Raw genomic sequence first — 22,971 nt, 5'->3', positions numbered from 1 at the left:
TCTCTCTCTCTCTATATAAATATTATTTCTCTCTCTATATATATATATATGTTTTCTCTCTCTCTCTCTCTATATATATTATTTTTCTCTCTCTATATATATATATATATATATATATATTTCTCTCTCTCTCTATATATATATGTATATTATCTCTCTCTCTCTATATATATATTTTTCTCTCTCTCTATATATATATTTTTCTCTCTCTCTCTATATATATTTATATTATCTCTCTCTCTCTATATATATGTTTCTCTCTCTCTCTATATATATTATTTCTCTCTCTCTCTCTATATTATATTATTCTCTCTCTCTCTCTATATATATTATTTCTCTCTCTCTCTATATATATATATTATTTCTCTCTCTCTATTATATATATATTTCTCTCTCTATATATATATTATTTCTCTCTCTCTCTATATATATATTATTTCTCTCTCTCTATATATATATATATATTATTTCTCTCTCTCTCTATATATATATTATTTCTCTCTCTCTCTATATATATATTATTTCTCTCTCTCTCTCTATATATTTATTCTCTCTCTCTCTATCTATATATTTTTATTTCTCTCTCTCTCTTATATATATTCTCTCTCTCTCTATATATATTTTATTTCTCTCTCTCCTATATATATATTATTTCTCTCTCTCTCTTATATTATTATTTATTTCTCTCTCTCTCTATATATATATTATTTTCTCTCTCTCTCTATATATATATTTTATTTCTCCTTCTCTATATATATATATATTTATTTCTCTTCTATTATTATATATTATTTTCTCTTCTCTATATATATATATATTATTTCTCTCTCTATATATATATTATTATTTCTCTCTCTCTCTCTATATATATATTATTATTATTTCTCTCTCTCTCTATATATATTGTTTCTCTCTCTCTCTCTCTATATATATTATTTCTCTCTCTCTATATATATATTATTTTCTCTCTCTCTCTCTATATAATATTATTTCTCTTCTCTATTATATATATATTATTTTCTCTCTCTCTCTCTATCTATATATTATTATTTCTCTCTCTCTATATATATATTATTTCTCTCTCTCTATCTATTATTATTTTTTCTCTCTCTCTATATATATATATTATTTCTCTCTCTCTCTATAATATATATTTTCTCTCTCTCTCATATAATATTATTTTTCTCTCTCTCTATATATATATTATTTCTCTCTCTCTCTATTATATATTTATTTCTCTCCTATATTATATATATTCTTTCTCTCTCTCTATATATATATTTTTCTCTCTCTCTCTATATATATTATTATTTCTCTCTCTCTTATATATATTATTTCCTCTCTCTCTATATATATATTATTTCTCTCTCTCTCTATATATATTTATTTCTCTCTCTATTATATATATATTATTTCTCTCTCTATATATATATATATTTTTCTCTCTCTATATATATATATTATTCTCTCTCTCTATATTATATATTATTTCTTCTCTCTTAATATTATTATTTCTCTCTCTCTCTATATATATTTATTTCTCTCTCTCTCTATATATATTATTTCTCTCTATATAATATATATATATTATTTCTCTCTCTCTATAATATATTATTCTCTCTCTCTATATATATATTATTTCTCTCTCTATAATATATATTATTTCTCTCTCTCTCTCTCTATATATTATATATTATTTCTCTCTCTCTCTAATATATTATGTTTCTCTCTCTCTCTCTCTATATATATTATTTTCTCTCTCTCTATTATAATTATTTCTCTCTCTCTCTCTATATAAATATTATTTCTCTCTCTCTATATATATATATGTTTCTCTCTCTCTCTCTATATAATATTATTTCTCTCTCTCTATATATATATTATTTCTCTCTCTCTATATATATTATTTCTCTCTCTCTATCTATTATTTCTCTCTCTATATATATTATTTCTCTCTCTCTATATATATATATTATTTCTCTCTCTCTATATATATATTATTTCTCTCTCTCTCTATATATATATTATTTCTCTCTCTCTATATATATATATTACTTCTCTCTCTATATATATATATTATTTCTCTCTCTCTATATATATATATTATTTCTCTCTCTCTATATATATATATTATTTCTCTCTCTCTCTCTCTATATATATTATTTCTCTCTCTCTCTATATATATATATTATTTCTCTCTCTATATATATATTTTTTCTCTCTCTATATTAATATATATTATTTCTCTCTCTATATATATATATATTATTTCTCTCTCTCTATTATAATATTATTTCTCTCTCTCTATATATATATTATTTTCCTCTCATATTATATTATTTCTCTCTCTCTATATATATATTATTTCTCTCTATTATATATATATTATTTCTCTCTCTCTATATATATATTATTTCTCTCTCTCTATATATATATTATTTCTCTCTCTCTATATATATATTATTTCTCTCTCTCTCTATATATATATTATTTCTCTCTCTATATATATATTATTTCTCTCTCTATATATATATATTATTTCTCTCTCTCTCTATATATATAAATATTATATATTTTCTTTCTCTATATTTATATTTTCTCTCTCTATATATATATATAAATATATATATATATTTCTCTCTCTCTCTATATACATATTTTTTCTCTCTCTCTCTATATATATATAAATATATATATATATTACTCTCTCTCTCTATAAATATATATATTTCTCTCTCTCTATATATATATATATATATTTATTTCTCTCTATATATATATATTTCTCTCTCTCTCTCTCTCTCTATATATATATGTGTATGTATGTGTGTTTCTCTCTCTATTGTGAGTATTCATTTAGAACTGAGACTATTAGTCTTTTTGAGCATTCTATACATGACACACATCCTCTCTTTCTCTCTTTCCCCTGTCCCTCTCTCTTCCTGTCGCTCACCGCCCTCTCTCCCGTCTCCTAGGTAACTACGGGGAGAGTGGGATGGAGGCCTTCAAGGATATGGCTGCCAAGGAGGGCATCTGCATCGCCCACTCTGGTAAGATCCTACTGGGGATGTCATTAACCGGGAAGTACATCTAGTCTGAGTGCCACATGGGACTATCTCAGGGCAAATGACACCCTATTTTTCATGTAGTGCACTGCCATGTGAAAAAGTAGTGCACTGTGTGGCGAATAGGATATTAGGTAAGTTTCCCTTGGGGAAATTACATGAAGTGAAACAGGGAAAATTAAATTACTCCTTAATCACTTACCTCATCTCCTGGTGTGTGTCCTATGGTAGGTAAGATATGGAGCAACGCGGGGGAGAAGAGTTTTGACAGGCTGCTGGAGCGTCTCAGAGCACACCTGCCCAAGGCCAGGGTGGTAGCCTGCTTCTGTGAGGGCATGACGGTCAGGAACATCCTCATGGCCATGAGACGACAGGGACTGGTGGGGGAGTTCCTATTGGTCGGCAGGTCAGTGGACACTGGAAACGCAGACACACCCACACCCACACCCACACACACACACACACACACACACACCACAAGGCTGAGAACACACACACACACACACCACAAGGCTGAGAACACACACACACACACACACACACCACAAGGCTGAGAACACACACACACACACACACACACACACACACTGAGACTGACACAGCTACGCACACATTCAGACACACAATGTACATAAACATACAGTATGTGGACACCTGCTCGTCGAACATCTCAATCTAAAATCATGGGTATTAATTAATATGGAGTTGTTCCCCCCTTTGCTGCTATAACAGCCTTCAGTCTTCTGTGAAGGCTTTGCAGTAGATGTTGGGACTTTGCTGCGGGACTTGGTTCTATTCAGCCACAAGAGCATTAGTGAGGTCGGGCACTGATGTTGGGCGATTAGGCCTGGCTCGCAGTCGGTGTTCCAATTCATCCCAAAGGTGTTCGATGCGGTTAAGGTCAGGACTCTGTGCAAGCCACTCAAGTTCTTCCACAGTGATGTCAACAAAACATGTCTGTATGGACCTCGCTTTGTGCACAGGGGCATTGCCATGCTGAAACAGGAAAGGGCCTTCCCCAAACTGTTGCCACAAAGTTGGAAGCACAGAATTGTCTAAAATGTTATTGTATGCTGTAGCATTAATATTTCCCTTTACTGGAACTAAGGGGCCTAGCCTGAACCATGAAAAACCTCCACCAAACTTTACAGTTGGCACTATGCATTGGGGCAGGTAGCGTTCTCCTGACATCTGCCAAACCCAGATTCGTCAGTCGGACTGCCAGATGGTGAATCGTGATTCATCACTCCAGAGAACACGTTTCCACTGCTCCAGAGTCCAATGGTGGCGAGCTTTACACCACTCCAGCCGAAGCCTTGCATTGAGCATGGTGATCTTAGGCTTGTGTGCGGCTGCTCGGCCATGGAAACCCATTTCATGACGCTCCCGAGTAACATTTATTGTGCTGACGTTGCTTCCAGAGGCAGTTTGGAACGTGGTAGTGAGTGTTGCAACCGAGAACAGGCAAGTTTTATGCGCTACGCTGTTCAGCACTCGACGGTCCCGTTCTGTGAGCTTGTGTGGCCTACCACTTCGCGGAGGAGCCGTTGTTGATCCTAGACGTTTCCACTTCACAATAACAGCACTTACAGCTCTAGCAGGGCAGAAATTTGACGAACTGACTTGTTGGAAAGGTGGCATCCTATGACTGTGCCAGGTTGAAGTTACTGAGCTCTTCAGTAAGGCCATTCTACTGCCAATGTTTGTCTATGGAGATTGCATCGATGTGCGCTCGATTTTATACACCTGCCAGCAACGGTGTAGCTGAAATAGCCAAATCCATTAATTTGAAAGGGTGTCCACATACTTCTGTATATAAAGTGTATATGTGTGTGTTTGTGTGTGAGGGGATGAGTGAGGGAATTGAATTAGATAGGAGGGTAGGATAATACATATGTGGGGGATGAAGAGAGAGAAGAGAGCGAGAGAGAGGGATAGAGAGGAGAAAGATAGAGAGAGAGAGGGGGGTGGGGATAGAGAGAGAAAGAGAGAGAGAGAGAGAGGGAGGAAGGGGGAGAGCGAGCGAGAGAGAGAGAGAGGAGCTGAACTGTTTTAGGAGGGCATGCCTAGGTCCTCCAAGTATTTACAAATAGGATCTAAAGACTTACCATACACTCTCAACCCCCACTCTCTCTCTCTCTCAACCCCCTCTCGCTCTCTCTCTCTCGCGCTGTCTCTATGTATGTATCTTCTCTCTCCCCTCCCCTCCCTCCCCTCCCTCCCCTCCCCTCCCCTCCCCTCTCTCTCTCTCGCTCTGTCTCTATGTATGTCTCTTCTCTCTCTCCCTCTCTCTCCCCCTCTGTCCCCCCTCTCCCCTCCTCTCTCTCTCTGTCTCTCTGTCTCTCTCTTCTCTCTAACACATTCAGTCTGTCTTCCTCTCTGCTCCTAGCAGTTCTGCTTTGTTCTACATCTCCCTTGTGCCCCCCCTCGCTCCCTTTTAAGAGTTCTGAGGTGTTTCTGCTCGAGGTGCAGACCCCACCCCATCTCACAATGCACTAGGGGACAACTGCTTACACTACACTCTATTGTGTGTATGTGTGTGCATGCCAAGCTCACTCTGGCCTCTTGAGCCTCTGTTGCCATGCCAACCTTTTAATTAACATAGTCATACATTTTTTAGCACCTACACTGTTAGCACCATGGAGAATAGAGACAGGCTCATGTCCTGTTATCCTATGTAATGTTAAATTCATTCCATTGAATTTCTATTTAATTCTATTTATCCCTTCAGTAACCTTACCTGAATAGCAGAGTGATCATCCTCATCATCATCATCATCATCATCGCTACCATGCTCTTCATTCACTTAGTTACTGGGAGACAGGTATGTACACACATCAGGAGGATAATCAATCAATCACATTACAGGTAAAACTGTTTTTACCAATCCATTTGTCACTAAGTGTTGAATAGCAACCCAGCTCTGAACCTCCTAACAGGGAATAGATGGGATCACTCCTTCACTCTCTGAAGGACCTCAACCTGCCAGCATTATTACCACCTGCACCTGCCAGGGATCTATAGTGACTCAGACACACACACACACACACACACACACACACACACACACACACACACACACACACACACACACACACACACACACACACACAACACACACACCCACACACACAACCACCACACAACCACACACACACACACACACACACACACACACACACACACACACACACACACACACACACACACACCACACACACACAACACACACACCACCACACACACACACACACACACACACACACACACACACACACACACACAACCACCCAGACCCGCACACACACCAACCCACCATGTGTTTAGAGTTTGTTAGTATTGATTCTTTCTCTCTCCCACCGTCCCTAGTGGTGCCAGCCAGTTACAAACCCAGTAATGAATAGTGCTGTTGAGATGAAGGTACAAACACACACACTTTCAGAATAGCCCACAGTGCCCTCCACTAATATAGGCACCCTGGGTAAATATGATGGCTGTGAAAAACAAATCTTTATTGTTTATCCTCTTGGTCTTTCATTCAAAATATTCACAACAATCTAACCTTTAATTAAAGTAAAATAATGATGAATGATCATAATTCTTGGCACCTCTTCATTCAATACTTTGTGCAACCTCCCTTTGTCAAGATAACAGCGCTGAGGGATCTGAGACCATTCCTCCTTACAGAATCTCTCCAGATCCTTCAGATTCTGAGGTCCACGCTTGTGGACTCTCCTCTGCAGCTCATCCCACAGGTTTTCTATGGGGTTTAGGTCAGGGGACTGGGATGGCCATGGCAAAACATTGATTCTGTGGTCAGTGAACCATTTTTGTGTTGATTTTGAGGTGTGCTTTGGATCATTGTCCTGCTGGAAGATCCAACCACGGCCCAGTTGAAGCTTCCTAGCAGAGGCAGTCAGGTTTTGATTTAATATCTGCTGGTACTTGATGGAGTCCATGAAACCATGTATTCTAACAAGTTGTCCAGGGCCTTTGGAAGATAAACAGCCCCACAACATCAAAGATCCACCACCATACTTCACAGTGGGGATTTTTCTGCATGGCTATCTTTCTGTCTACGCCAAACCCACCTCTGGTGTTTGTTTCCAAAAAGCTCAATTTTGGTCTCATCTGACCATAGAACCCGGTCCCATTGAAAGTTCCAGTCACCTCCGGCAAACTGTAGGCGCTTGATTTTGTTGTTTGATGACAGCCCAGGCTTTTTTATGTCAACCCTCCTGAACAACTTGTGGTTATGTAGGTGGCGTCTGATCGTAGTTTTGGAGACTTTCTGACCCCAAGACTCAATTAACGTCTGCAATTCTCTAGCTGTGATCCTTGGAGGTTTTTTTGGCCACACAAACCATCCTTCTCACTGTGCGTGGGGTCAATATAGACACACATCCTCTTCCAGGCCGATTGTTAAAATCTCCAGTTGCTTTATTCTTCTTAACTATTGCCCTGATTTTCAACCATTGAGCTATTTTCTTATAGCCATTTCCTGATCTGTGCAGCTCAACAACCTTTAGTCGCACATCATTACTGTATTCTCGGGTCTTTCCCATAGTGATGGATGACTATGGGAACTTGGCCTGTATGTCACCTCATATTTATACCCCAGTGAAACAGGAAGTCACGGCTTACCACTTAAGTGTTCCTAATCACTCAAGTAAACTAAAATATGAATGGGAATATACACTACCGTTCAAAAGTTTGGAGTCACTTAGAAATATCCTTGTTTTTGAAAGAAAAGCAATTATTTTGTCCATTTAAAATAATATCAAATTGATCAGAAATACAGTGTAGACATTGTTAATGTTGTAAATAACTATTGTAGCTTGAAATGACAGATTTGTTATGGAATATCTACATAGGCGTACAGAGGCCCATTATCAGCAAACATCATTCCTGTGTTCCAATGGCACGTTGTGTTAGCTAATCCAAGTTTATCATTTTAAAAGGCTAATTGATTATTAGAAAACCCTTTTTCAATTATGTTAGCACAGCTGAAAACTGTTGTCCTGATTAAAGAAGCAATACAACTGGCCTTCTTTAGACTAGTTGTGTATCTGGAGCATCAGCATTTTTGGGTTCGATTACAGGCTCAAAATGGCCAGAAACAAAGAACTTTCTTCTGAAACTCATCAGTCTATTTTTGTTCTGAGAAATGAAGGCTATTCCATGCGAGAAATTGCCAAGAAAATGAAGATCTCGTACAACGCTGTGTACTACTCCCTTCACAGAACAGCGCAAACTGGCTCTAACCAGAATAGAAAGAGGAGTGGGAGGCCCCGGTGCACAACTGAGCAAGAGGACAAGTACATTCGAGTGTCTAGTTTGAGAAACAGACGCCTCACAAGTCCTCAACTGGCAGCTTCATTAAGTTGTACCGGCATAACACCAGTCTCAATGTCAACAGTGAAGAGGCGACTCCGGGATGCTGGCCTTCTAGGCAGAGTCACAAAGAAAAAGCCATATCTCAGACTGGCCAATAAAAATAAAAGATTAAGATGGGCAAAAGAACACAGACACTGGACAGAGGAACTCTGCCTAGAAGACCAGCATTCCGGAGTCGCCTCTTCACTGTTGACGTTGAGACTGGTGTTTTTCCTTTGAAAAACATTTCCAAGTGACCCCAAACTTTTGAACAGTAGCGTACTTCAGTTAGATTTTTCTCAGAATAATTTATAGGGTTGCCAAAAATTGTGGCATAAATGTTTATTTCACATGTATTTTTTTCAATAATTTTACTTCAATTAAAGGTTTGATTTTTGTGAATATTTTGAAATACCAAGGGGATAAACAGCAAAGACACATTACATTTGCACCCCAGGTAAGGAAATACATATTTTGTAGCTATTCCAAGTTGGCGGACTGAACACAGCGGTGCAGATTACCTCAAGATAAAAACATAATATTAAATATCTGTAAATTAGACTATATATTAGCACTTCATATACTCGTGTGTAATAACATTCAATCTGGATAACAACACAACACAAATCATAAGGAATGAGAAATGTAGAGACAAATTTACGAAAACAAGCAACACTCAAACACAACGGAGAGTAAACTATTATTTCTTACAGCGCTTCAAATCCCACTCGATGCTGTCGATAAAATCCAACTCAAACGTGTACACCATTTTGGACAAAGAGGACAGAGATGTGAGCGCCCAATCGTTGCCAAATTTGCTTTCTTTAAGGATAAAGTAATGGTTAAAAGCCTGGGTAAAAGACTCGCTGGCACGAAAATAGACATGAATGATCAGTTCCCGACGGAAATAGCAGAACGGCGCAAAGTTCTGTACCCACTCTTCAAGGAGAATAGATGAAAAGGGAAACGTGTAGTTCTCGTAGTTGATAAACGGTATATTGACAGCCAAATGTTCCGGTACACAAATACTACTCTATGGCTATTCTAAAAATTACAAAGTTCTCATAGAGGAGTCAAATAAAGGAACACCAAATACTAGCCATGGTAGGGATTGTAATAATATAAATGTTTTAATGATAGAAAAGCAATAATATTAAACAATTGTTAAATAAACTATAACTACAGGATATCATTCAAGATAGGGAATGTTGTAAAATAATTATTTAACTTTCCATTTATAGTATTTTATAAATGGATAACATCTTCAAATATAACGAATTGGAACACAGAAGTGCTCAACCAACACGGTGGAGATAAAATAGTCCGGTGGCCAGTTGATTAATTGTTCAGCAGCCTTATGACTTGGGGGTAGAAGCTGTTAAGGAGCCATCATGATGGAACGGTCCCCAACCCTATACCCTAGACACCCACTAAGGATAAAAGGAATTTGAACAGAGACCTACTAGAGTAGCACAGACCCCTGCGCCATATAAAATTGTTTGCAATTTCAATTTAATCCACCAGAAAAAACAGAACAAATAATACAACAAGTATTGTGGTTAAACTCAAATATATTAATAGATAAAAAAACATAATTTTTGTAAAATAAAAAAAGGTAAAATCTTTGTAAATTATGTCATAAATAGGACTGGTGGAGTTATGTCACACATACAGCTAACAAAAATATATGGACATTTCTGCTCTACTCAAAATTACAACCAACTAATTGCAGCATTACCGCAAAACTGGAAGAGGAAAGTGGAAGGGGGAAAATCTAGAGAACTTAACCATAATTAACTTAACCTTAACCATAATTGGTTAAAGAAAATTGGGATAAATAAAAAAGTATACCAGTTTAATTTAAGGACCAAAAAATTGACAGCTGTGCCATATAGATTGCAAAATAGTTAGGAAGAAATTTTTAACATACGTTTTCCATGGCACTGATACGCAAAACAATGCTGGATTCAAAACTTATAATTTTTCTATTTAAATTATTATACAAAATTCTTGCAACCAATAGAATGTTATATATATGGGGGATACAACATTCCCATCTCTGCAGATTTTGCTGCAAGAGACAGAATCATAAGATCATTTGTTTTGGTACTGTTCATACAGCTTGTTTTTGGTCCCAGGTCCATTAATGGCTGAAGAATTGCAACATTTACCTGGAGCAAACTCTGCAGATAGCACTACTGGGTGATCTGAAAATTCATAGTTAATCAATCAATAATATAATAATACTTTTAGCAAACATTTTTTTTGAATTTACAATCTCTAGAAATTATGAGAATAGAAAGGTTTAAAACTTTTGTGAAACATCACAGCACAGTTGAAAAATATATGGCAAATAGAAATCCAACATGGATGGTGTTCAGAGATAGATGGGCGGAGTTGAATGGAGCTGAAGGTTGGCAATAATAACAACTAATAACAACAAGATAACTAATGTAAAACATAGTGTCCATAAAACGTATATAGGTTCAGAACTTTTGTGAAAGAAATAGATTGTCAGGTTGAGGTTAGTGGAAGGTGTCACGCCCTGACCATAGAAAGCTGTTTATTCTCTGGGTTGGTTGGGGCGTGATAGTGACTTGGGTGGTCATCTAGGTGTTTTGTATTTCTATGGTGGCCTGATATGGTTCCCAATCAGAGGCAGCTGTTTATCGTTGTCTCTGATTGGGGATCATATTTAGGTAGCCATTTCCCCATGGTTATTCGTGGGATCTTGTCTACATTTAGTTGCCTGAGTGCACAACAGTAGCGGTTCGTTTTTTGCGCTTTTTTTTTATATATATATATATATTTTTTTTTGCTGAGTTTCGGTTTATTCAAAATACGTGGACCTCTACTCACGCTGCGCCTTGGTCTATTCATTACGACGAGCGTGACAGGAGTAAAAACAAACAAAATATAACTATTGTAAAATAGACTGTGTCCGTAAAATGTATATAGTATGTATAAGCTGGAAGTAGAAGCCTAAGTGTTGTTTTTCACTAGTTTACTCCAATTAGGGGAGGGAAGGTTAGAAAGTAATAAAGTAAAATATATTTAGAAAAAGATGTGTGTATATATGTACAGTACCAATCAAAAGTTTGGACACACCTACTCATTCAAGGGTTTTTCTGAATTTTTTACTATTTTCTAAATTGTAGAATAATAGTGAAGACATCCAAACTATGAAATAGCACATATGGAATCATATAGTAACCATAAAAGTGTTAAACAAATCAAAATATATTTTATATTTGAGATTCTTCAAAGTAGCCACACTTTGCATTGAAGACAGCTTTGCACACTCTTGGCACTCTCTCAACCAGCTTCATGAGGTAGTCACCTGGAATGCATTTTAATTAACAGGTGTGCCTTGTTGAAAGTTAATTTGTGGAATTTCTTTCCTTATTAATGCGTTTGAGCCAATCAGTTGTGTTGTGACAAGGTAGGGTTGGTATACAGAAGATAGCCCTATTTGGTAAAAGACCAAGCCCATATTATGGCAAGAACAGCTCAAATAAGCAAAGCAAAATGACAGTCCATCATTACTTAAAGACATGAGGGCCAGTCAATCCGTAAAATTTCAACAACTTTGAACATTTCTTCAAGTGCAGTCGCAAAAACCATCAAGCGCTATGATGAAACTGTCTCTCATGAGTACCGCCACAGGAAAGGAAGACCCAGAGTTAACTCTGCCGCAGAGGATAAGTTCATCAGAGTTACCAGCCTTAGAAATTGTAGCCCAAATAAATTCGTCAAAGAATTCAAGTAACAGACACATCTCAACATCAACTGTTAAGAGAAGTCTGCGTCAATCAGTCCTTCATGGTCAAATTGCTGCAAAGAAACAACTACTATTTTTTTTTTTTTAACCTTTATTGAACTAGGCAAGTCAGTTAAGAACATATTCTTATTTTCAATGACAGCCTACCCCGGCCAAACCCTAACCCGGACAACACTGAGCCAATTGTGCGCTGCCCTATGGGACTCCTAATCACAGCTGGTTGTGATACAGCCTGGAATCAAACTAGGGTCTGTAGTGATGTACTGAGATGCAGTGCTTCAGACCGCTGCGCCACTCGAGAGCTAAAGAACACCAATAAGACGAAGGCACTTGCTTGGACCAAGAAACACGAGCAATGGACATTAGACAGGTGGAACCACTGTGTCTTTGTGAGATGCAGAGTAAGTGAACAGATGATCTCCGCATGTGTGGTTCCCACTGTGAAGCGTGGAGTGGGAGGTGTGATGGTGTGGGGGTGCTTTGCTGGTGACACTGTCTGTGATTTATTTAGAATTCAAGGTACACTTACCCAGCATGGCTACCACAGCATTCTGCAGCGATACGCAATGCCATTTGGTTTGCTTTTAGTGGGATGATCACTTGTTTTTCAACAGGACAATGACCCAAAACACACCCCCAGGCTGTGTAAGGGCTATTTGACCAAGGAGAATGATGGAGTGCTGCATCAGATGACCTGGCCTCCACAATCACCCAACCTCAACCCAATTGAGATGGTTTGGGATGAGTTGGACCGCAGAGTGAAGGAAAAGCAACCAACAAATGCACAGCATATGTGGGAACTCCTTCAAGACTGTTGGTAAAGCACTCCTCATGAAGCTGGTTGAGAGAATGCCAAGAGTGTGCAAAGCTGTCTTCAAGGCAAAGGGTGGCTACTTTGAAGAATCTAAATCTAAAATATATTTGGATTTGTTTAACACTTTTTTTTGACACTACATGATTCCATATGTGTTATTTCATAGTTTTGACTGCTACTGTATGTATATGTACTTATATCTATGTGTGTATGTGTATATGTGTGTATGTACAGTGTCTTGCAAAAGTATACATCCCCCTTCACATTTTTCCTATTTTGATGCGTTACAACCTGTATTGTAAATGGATTGTAATTTGGATTTCATGTAATGGACATATACAAAATTGTCCAAATGGGTGAAGTGAAATGAAAAAAATACTTGTTTCTAAAAAACAGAAAAGTGGTGCGTGCATATGCATTCACCCCCTTTGCTATGAAGCCCCTAAACAAGATCTGGTGCAACCAATTACCTTCAGACGTCACATAATTAGTTACATAAAGTTCACCTGTATGCAATCTAAGTGTCACATGATCTGTCACATGATCTCAGTATATATACACCTGTTCTGAAAGGCCCCAGAGTCTGCAACACCACTAAGCAAGGGGCACCACCAAGAAAGCGGCACCATGAAGACCAAGGAGCTCTCCAAACAGGTCAGGGACAAAGTTGTGGAGAAGTACAGATCAGGGTTGGGTTATAAATATCCGAAACTTTGAACATCCCACGGAGCACCATTAAATCCATTATTAAAAAATTGAAAGAATATGACACCACAACAAACCTGTCAAGAGAGGCCTGGCCACCAATACTCACGGGATCAGGCAAGGAGGGCATTGATCAGAGAGGCAAAAAAGAGACTAACGATAACCCTGAAGGAGCTGCAAAGCTCCACAGCGGAGATTGGAGTATCTGTCCATAGGACCACTTTAAGCCGTACACTCCACAGAGCTGGGCTTTACGGAAGAGTGACCAGAAAAAAGCCATTCATATAGGAAAAAATAAGCGACCATGTTTGGTGTTCACCAAAAGGCATGTGGGAGACTCCCCAAACATATGGAAGAAGGTACTTTGGTCAGATGAGACTAAAATGGAGCTTTTTGGCCATCAAGGAAATCGCTATGTCTGGCGCAAACCCAACACCTCTCATCACCCCGAGAACACCATCCACACAGTGAAGCATGGTGGTGGCAGCAACATGCTGTGGGGATGTTTTTCATCGGCAGGGACTGGGAAACTGGTCAGAATTTAAGGAATGGTGGGTGGCGTAAATACAGGGAAATTCTTGAGGGAAACCTGTTTCAGTCTTCCAGAGATTTGAGAGTGGGACGGAGGTTCACCTTCCAGCAGGACAATCCCCCTAAGCATACTGCTAAAGCAACACTCACGTGGTTTAAGGGGAAATATTTAAATGTCTTGGAATGGCCTAGTCAAAGCCCAGACCTCAATCCAATTGAGAATCTGTGGTATGACTTAAAGATTGCTGTACACCAGCGGAACCCATCCAACTTGAAGGAGCTGGAGCAGATTTGTCTTGAAGAATGGGCAAAAATCCCAGTGGCTAGATGTGCCAAGCTTATAGAGACATACCCCAAGAGACTTGCAACTGTAATTTCTGCAAAAGGTGTCTATACAAAGTATTGACTTTGAGGGGGCTCAAGTTCAGGTTTTTTGTCTTATTTCTTGTTTGTTTCACAATAAAAAAAATATTTTGCATCTTCAAAGTGGTAGTCATGTTGTGTAAATCAAATGATACAAACCCCCCCAAAAATCTATTTTAATTCCAGGTTGTAAGGCAACAAAATAGGAAAATACCAAGGGGGTGAATACTTTCGCAAGCCACTGTGTATATATTTGCAAAGATTTTTATGGGGGATTGGAAGTGACGCAAACAATCACATTGATGGAAGCAACAAATCAATCTGCAATCTTAACGCTGATCAATCCCAGAAAAACAATAAAACATTTAAAAACAGCAAAGACATTTTTTCACAGCCGATGTTGCTCATATTTACCAAGGGTGCCAATATTAGTGGAGAGCACAGTATATTGTAGTTTTGGTAGAGTATATGCAGAAAGAGAGAGAGAGAGAGTGTGTTTGTGCAGGCCTGGGTAGGTTACTTTGTAATGTATTCCTTTACGGTTACTTGTTACCTGTCAAAATTGTAAGCAATTAACGTAACATTTGGATTACCCAAACACAGTAACGTAATCTGATTACTTTCACCCTTAAAAGGCATTAGAAGAAGGCAAAAAGGATCAATCAAACGCGTTTGATGTGTCATCATAGTGGTCTCTGACTTGTGGTCAGACTCGCTCAGGTGGAACCAACTTAAACTTGGGCCTTTTTTAAATACTGAATTGATGTAAATGAGAAAACAGTAAAAGTAATCAAAGAAGTAATCATATAGTATTTGTAATCTGATGACAATATTTTTGCTGGTAACGTAACTGATTACAGTCACAGTTTTTTTGTAATCAGATTACATTAAGCCAAATACAAACCTGGGAATATGAGTGGAGTTTCTCAGTGTGTGTCAATGCTTTCTGCCTTGCTCTGCTCTGATGTTGGTTTTCCTAAATGCTTTGTCACTCAATTGTCTCAATGCATGTTTACTCAATCAGTGTGTACACTGTGTGTGTGTGTGTGTACAGTATGTGTGTGAGAATATGTGTGTGTGAATATGTGTGTGTGTGTTTGTGTTTGTACTCCCTGAGGAGCTAGGGTGTATTTTTACGGCTCCTTGGGCTGCAGTGGATTCTGTGATTCATTCCAGACTAAATAAATGAACTGGGGTTGCAAAGCTACCAATAATTTACCAAAGCTACCAGTCATTTACTAAAGCTTCCAGTCATTTAGCAAAGCTTCCAGTCATTTACCAAAGCTGCCAGTCATTGCATTGTGTCCCACCCACCCCCCGCCAACCCCTCTTTTACGCTACTGCTACTCTCTGTTCATCATATATGCATAGTCACTTTAACCATATCTACATGTACATACTACCTCAATCAGCCTGACTAACCGGTGTCTGTATGTAGCCTCGCTACTTTTATAGCCTCGCTACTGTATATAGCCTGTCTTTTTACTGTTGTTTTATTTCTTTACTTCCCTATTGTTCACCTAATACCTTTTTTGCACTATTGGTTAGAGCCTGTAAGTAAGCATTTCACTGTAAGGTTGTATTCGGCGCAGGTGACAAATAAACTTTGATTTGATTTGATTTACCAAAGCTACCAGTCATTTACAAAGCTACCAGTCATTTACCAAAGCTACCAGTCATTTACCAAAGCTACCAGTCATTTACCAAAGTCACCAGTCATTTACCAAAGTCACCAGAAGTCATTTTGGTATTTAACAGAAAATCTATGGCAATCTAATGTAACTTTGGTATTTTATACATGAATAACTTAAGAAAATGTTTTCATATATATTATTCATTCTGTATATCTGTGTCCATATTGTCCATGAGTTTCTAGTAGACAGACCATATGGTTCAAGAGAAAACAGCCTAATTAATGACAAAAGCATCTAATCAACAATGGCATTATTTTTTATTAACTCTGCAACTCTTCCAACTATTGACTTTTTTCACAACCACCACAAGTTTGACGCCAAAACATTGACAACAAATACATACTGACATTGTCAAATAAATCAAAGTTTGTCAAAAACAAATATAAAGGATATTTCATGAAACCCTCATGTTAAACAGCAGTGGTTTATATTTAGGATCATGTTAAACAGCAGTGGTTTATATTTAGGAGAATGTTGTATCACCAGGGCGGGTGGATTTAGCGTCATTAAATATTATGTGGTTGAAGGGCAGTCGGTGGCGGGTCATTAAATACTGTGTGGATGAAGGGCAGTCGGTGACGGGTCATTAAATATTATGTGGATGAAGGGCAGTCGGTGGCGGGTAATTAAATATTATGTGGATGAAGGGCAGTCGGTGGCGGGTCATTAAATATTATGTGGATGAAGGGCAGTCGGTGGCGGGTCATTAAATATTGTGTGGATGAAGGGCAGTCGGTGGCGGGTGATTAAATACTGTGTGGATGAAGGGCAGTCGGTGGCGGGTCATTAAATATTGTGTGGATGAAGGGCAGTCGGTGGCGGGTCATTAAATATTATGTGGATGAAGGGCAGTCGGTGGCGGGTCATTAAATATTATGTGGATGAAGGGCAGTCGGTGGCGGGTCATTAAATACTGTGTGGATGAAGGGCAGTCGGTGGCGGGTCATTAAATACTGTGTGGATGAAGGGCAGTCGGTGGCGGGTCATTAAATACTGTGTGGATGAAGGGCAGTCGGTGGCGGGTCATTAAATACTGTGTGGATGAAGGGCAGTCGGTGGCGGGTCATTAAATATTATGTGGATGAAGGGCAGTCGGTGGCGGGTCATTAAATACTGTGTGGATGAAGGGCAGTCGGTGGCGGGTCATTAAATACTGTGTGGATGAAGGGCAGTCGGTGGTGGGTCATTAAATACTGTGTGGATGAAGGGCAGTCGGTGGCGGGTCATTAAATATTATGTGGATGAAGGGCAGTCGGTGGCGGGTCATTAAATACTGTGTGGATGAAGGGCAGTCGGTGGCGAGTCATTAAATACTGTGTGGATGAAGGGCAGTCGGTGGTGGGTCATTAAATACTGTGTGGATGAAGGGCAGTCGGTGGCGGGTCATTAAATACTGTGTGGATGAAGGGCAGTCGGTGGCGGGTCATTAAATATTATGTGGATGAAGGGCAGTCGGTGGCGGGTCATTAAATACTGTGTGGATGAAGGGCAGTCGGTGGCGAGTCATTAAATACTGTGTGGATGAAGGGCAGTCGGTGGTGGGTCATTAAATACTGTGTGGATGAAGGGCAGTCGGTGGCGGGTCATTAAATACTGTGTGGATGAAGGGCAGTCGGTGGCGGGTCATTAAATATTATGTGGATGAAGGGCAGTCGGTGGCGGGTCATTAGATATTATGTGGATGAAGGGCAGTCGGTGGCGGGTCATTAAATACTGTGTGGATGAAGGGCAGTCGGTGGCGGGTCATTAAATATTATGTGGATGAAGGGCAGTCGGTGGCGGGTCATTAAATATTATGTTGACGAAGGGCAGTCGGTGGCAGGTCATTAAATATTATGTGGATGAAGGGTAGTCGGTGGCGGGTCATTAAATATTATGTGGATGAAGGGCAGTCGGTGGCGGGTCATTAAATATTATGTGGATGAAGGGCAGTCGGTGGCGGGTCATTAAATATTATGTGGATGAAGGGCAGTCGGTGGCGGGTCATTAAATATTATGTGGATGAAGGGCAGTCGGTGGCGGGTCATTAAATATTATGTGGATGAAGGGCAGTCGGTGGCGGGTCATTAAATATTATGTGGATGAAGGGCAGTCGGTGGCGGGTCATTAAATATTATGTGGATGAAGGGCAGTCGGTGGCGGGTCATTAAATATTATGTGGATGAAGGGCAGTCGGTGGCGGGTCATTAAATATTATGTGGATGAAGGGCAGTCGGTGGCGGGTCATTAAATATTATGTGGATGAAGGGCAGTCGGTGGCGGGTCATTAAATATTATGTGGATGAAGGGCAGTCGGTGGCGGGTCATTAAATATTATGTGGATGAAGGGCAGTCGGTGGCGGGTCATTAAATATTATGTGGATGAAGGGCAGTCGGTGGCGGGTCATTAAATATTATGTGGATGAAGGGTAGTCGGTGGCGGGTCATTAAATATTATGTGGATGAAGGGCAGTCGGTGGCGGGTCATTAAATATTATGTGGATGAAGGGCAGTCGGTGGCGGGTCATTAAATATTATGTGAATGAAGGGCAGTCGGTGGCGGGTCATTAAATACTGTGTGGATGAAGGGCAGTCGGTGGCGGGTCATTAAATACTGTGTGGATGAAGGGCAGTCGGTGGCGGGTCATTAAATACTGTGTGGATGAAGGGCAGTCGGTGGCGGGTCATTAAATACTGTGTGGATGAAGGGCAGTCGGTGGCGGGTCATTAAATATTATGTGGATGAAGGGCAGTCGGTGACGGGTCATTAAATATTATGTGGATGAAGGGCAGTCGGTGGCGGGTCATTAAATATTATGTGGATGAAGGGCAGTCGGTGGCGGGTCATTAAATACTGTGTGGATGAAGGGCAGTCGGTGGCAGGTCATTAAATATTATGTGGATGAAGGGCAGTCGGTGGCGGGCGGGTTGCATAAAGAGAAAACAATACTCTAACAAATATATGAATGTATAATTATTGTGCAATTTATATCTATAGTCTACATTGAGGTTTTTCTTTCATTATTTTAGGCTATCTGGCATTAGTGCATAAGCCCATAAGGGCCTAACTGTATGCGTGCCAAATACCCAACATGCCAATCGCCAAATGCTTTTGGGAACGGAGGCAAAAAGGACAATGTCGGAGTTTAATTCAATAAGAAAAAAGGTGAGAAATGTGGAGTTGAAAATAAAGAGAAGGGAGTGTCACGATCGTCGTATGGAATGGACCAAGGTGCAGCGTGGTAAGCGTACATTTTTCCTTTATTATGCAAAAGTCGCCAACAAAACAATAATGCAACAAAAAATGACCGTGAAGCTACGTATGGCTATACATGCACAAACAAAGATAACTACCCACAACTACCAAAAGAAAAAAAGGCTGCCTAAGTATGATTCCCAATCAGAGACAACGATAGACAGCTGTCCCTGATTGGGAACCATACCCGGCCAAAATATAGAAACAAACAACATAGAATGCCCACCCCAAATCACACCCTGACCTATCCAAATAGAGAAATAAAACGGCTCTCTAAGGTCAGGGCGTGACAGGGAGGGTATGTTTGGTGAAGTAATGTTTGGTAAAGATTAGTTGAAGTGGTAAAAGAGGATGATAGTATCGGACTTTGTTATGTGTGATGATGTGAGGCGTTATACACATGATTAGTCACAAGACAGAGGCTGCTGCGTTTCAAACTCATAAAAGACACACTCGTCCATTTACCCTTATGCCCTCAGGGAAATCCCCATCACCATCTTGGACGTCGGTCCAAACGATTAGCCAAACAAGGGAAGCTTGCATCGTAAGCCCCTCAGCCCTTGTTTTTGAATGAGTTTGCGAGTGTACAATTATGTTCACTTTGGGGCCTGAAATTTGCGATGATTGTACATCCGCTAAGAAAAGTCCGGCGAAACTTAAAACCTCAACGTCAATATGGATAAGTCAACATACAAGTAAAAGTAATGATGCTCAAAGGAATATTGAATATTGAATACACTTTGGATGGTGTATCAATACACCCAGTCACTACAAAGATACAGGCGTCCTTCCTAACTCAGTTGCCATAGGGGAAGGAAACCACTCAGGGATTTGACCATGTCCAATGGTGACATTAAAACAGTTAGAGTTTAATGGCTGTGATAGGAGAAATCTGAGGATGGATCAACAACATTATAGTTATTCCACAATACTAACCTAGTTGACAGATTTAAAAGAAGGAAGCCTGTACAGAATAAAAAATATTTCAAAACATGCATCCTGTTTGCAACAAGACACTAAAGTAATACTGCAAAAAAATGTGGCAAAGCAATTCACTTTTTGTCCTGAATACAAAGTGTTATGTTTGGGGCAAATCCAACACAATACATTACTGAGTACCACACTCCCTATTTGCAAGCATAGTGGTGGCTTCATCATGTTATGGGTATGCTTGTACTCGTTACTGTCGCATTGGGGAGTTTTTCAGGATAAAAAATAAACGTAAATGTAAACCTGGTTCATTCTGCTTTCCACTAGACACTGGGAGATGAATTCACCCCTCAGCAGGACAATAACCTAAAACACAAGGCCAAATCTACACTGGAGTTCTTAAGCAGAAGACAGTAAATATTCCTGAGTGGCCGAGTTACTGTTTTGACTTAAATCTGCTTGAAAATCTATGTAAAGAACTGAAAATGGTTGTTTAGCAATGATCAACTGTCACGTCCTGACCATAGTGCTTATGTGTTTTGCTTGTTTTAGTGTTGGTCAGGACGTGAGCTGGGTGGGCATTCTATGTTGTGTGTCTAGTTTGTCTGTTTCTGTGTTCAGCCTAATATGGTTCTCAATCAGAGGGAGCTGTCTATCGTTGTCCCTGATTGAGAATCATATATAGGTGGCTTGTTTTGTGTTGGGATTTTGGTGGGTGGTTGTTTCCTGTGTCAGTGTTTGTGCCACACGGGACTGTGACGGTTGGTTCGTTTGTTGTTTTGTATTTTGTCTAGTTTTCGTGTTATTAAATCATGGAAACTTACCACGCTGTACATTGGTCCTCCGATCCTTCTCGCCTCTCCTCGTCCGATGAGGAGGACGACTTAGACTGCCGTTACAGAACCACCCACCTAACTCGGACCAAGCAGCGTGGCAACGGGCAGCAGCGACAGCAGCAGCGGTACCAGGAGGAATGGACATGGGAGGAAATTCTGGACGGTAAAGGACCCTGGGCAGAGCCAGAGGAGTGTCGCCGCCCCAAAGCGGAGCTGGAGGCAGCAAAAGCGGAGAGGCGGCATTATGAGGCGCTAGCAAGGCAGAGCGGCTGGAAGCCCGAGAGGCTCACCCAAAAATTTATTGGGTGGGGGGGGGGGGGGGGGGGGGGGGCTAAAGGGGAGTGTGGCGAAGTCAGGTAGGAGACCTGCGCCAACTTCCCGGGCTTACCGTGGAGAGCGAGAGTACGGGCAGACACCGTGTTGTGCGGAAGAGCGCACGGAGTCCCCTGTACGTGTGCTTAGCCCGGCGCGGTACATTCCAGCTCCACGTATCGGCCGGGCTAGAGTGGGCATCGAGCCAGGTGCCATGAAGCCGGCTCAACACATCTGGTCTCCAGTGCGTCTCCTCGGGCCGGTGTACATGGCACCAGCCTTACGTATGGTGTCCCCGGTTCGCCAGCACAGCCCAGTGCAGGCTATTCCACCTCGCCGCACTGGCCTGGCTACGGGGAGCATTAAACCAGGTAAGGTTGGGCAGGCTCGGTGCTTAAGAGCTCCTGTACGCCTTCACGGTCCGGTATATCCGGCGCCACCTTCCCGCCCCAGCCCAGTACCACCAGTGCCTACACCACGCACCAGGCTTCCAGTCCGTCTCCAGAACTCTGTTCCTCCTCCACGCACTCTCCCTATGGTGCGTGTCTCCAACCCAGTACCTCCAGTGCCGGTACCATGCCCAGCGCCGTCTGAGCTGACTGCCTGCCCAGCACCGTCTGAGCTGCCTGCCTGCCCAGCGCCGTCTGAACTGCCTGCCTGCCCAGCGTCATCTGAGCCGCCCGTCTGTCCCGAGCCGTCAGAGCCGCCCGTCTGTCCCGAGCCGTCAGAGCCGCCCGTCTGTCCCGAGCCGTCAGAGCCGTCCGTCGGTCAGGAGCTGCCAGAGCCACCAGGCAGTCAGGAGCTGCCAGAGCCGCCAGCCAGTCAGGAGCTGCCAGAGCCGCCAGCCAGTCAGGAGCTGCCAGAGCCGCCAACCAGTCAGGAGCTGTCAGAGCCGCCAGCCAGTCATGAGCTGCCTTCCAGTCATGAGCTGCCTTCCAGTCATGAGCTGCCCTCCAGTCATGAGCTGCCTTCCAGTCATGAGCTGCCCTCCAGTCATGAGCTGCCCTCCAGTCATGAGCTGCCTTCCAGTCATGAGCTGCCTTCCAGTCATGAGCTGCCCTCCAGTCATGAGCTGCCTTCCAGTCATGAGCTGCCTTCCAGTCATGAGCTGCCTTCCAGTCATGAGCTGCCACTCAGTCCGGAGCTGCCACTCAGTCCGGAGCTGCCACTCAGTCATGAGCTGCCATTAGTCCGGAGCGACCATTCAGTCCAGAGCTGCCTCTCTGTCTGGAGCTGCCTCTCTGTCTGGAGCTACCTCTCTGTCCGGAGCTACCTCTCTGTCCGGAGCTACCTCTCTGTCCTGAGCTACCTCTCTGTCCTGAGCTACCT

The 22,971-nt window shown here is 41.0% G+C and overlaps 1 protein-coding gene across 1 annotated transcript in view; it reads left to right on the top strand.

Moving 5' to 3' along the window:
* LOC120018950 (metabotropic glutamate receptor 5-like) overlaps positions 1-22,971 on the top strand; it is a 159,150-nt gene that overhangs the window by 44,296 nt on the left and 91,883 nt on the right. Inside the window, exons 2-3 of the mRNA XM_038962160.1 lie at positions 2,976-3,050; positions 3,297-3,471. Of these exons, the coding sequence (XP_038818088.1) occupies positions 2,976-3,050; positions 3,297-3,471 (250 nt within the window). The remainder of the gene's footprint in view (positions 1-2,975; positions 3,051-3,296; positions 3,472-22,971) is intronic.

Source organism: Salvelinus namaycush, chromosome 23, assembly GCF_016432855.1.
Source record: "Salvelinus namaycush isolate Seneca chromosome 23, SaNama_1.0, whole genome shotgun sequence".
NCBI lineage: Eukaryota > Metazoa > Chordata > Actinopteri > Salmoniformes > Salmonidae > Salvelinus > Salvelinus namaycush.
The sequence above is the reverse complement of the archived record's forward strand: the minus strand, read 5'-3'. Positions and strand labels throughout refer to the sequence as shown.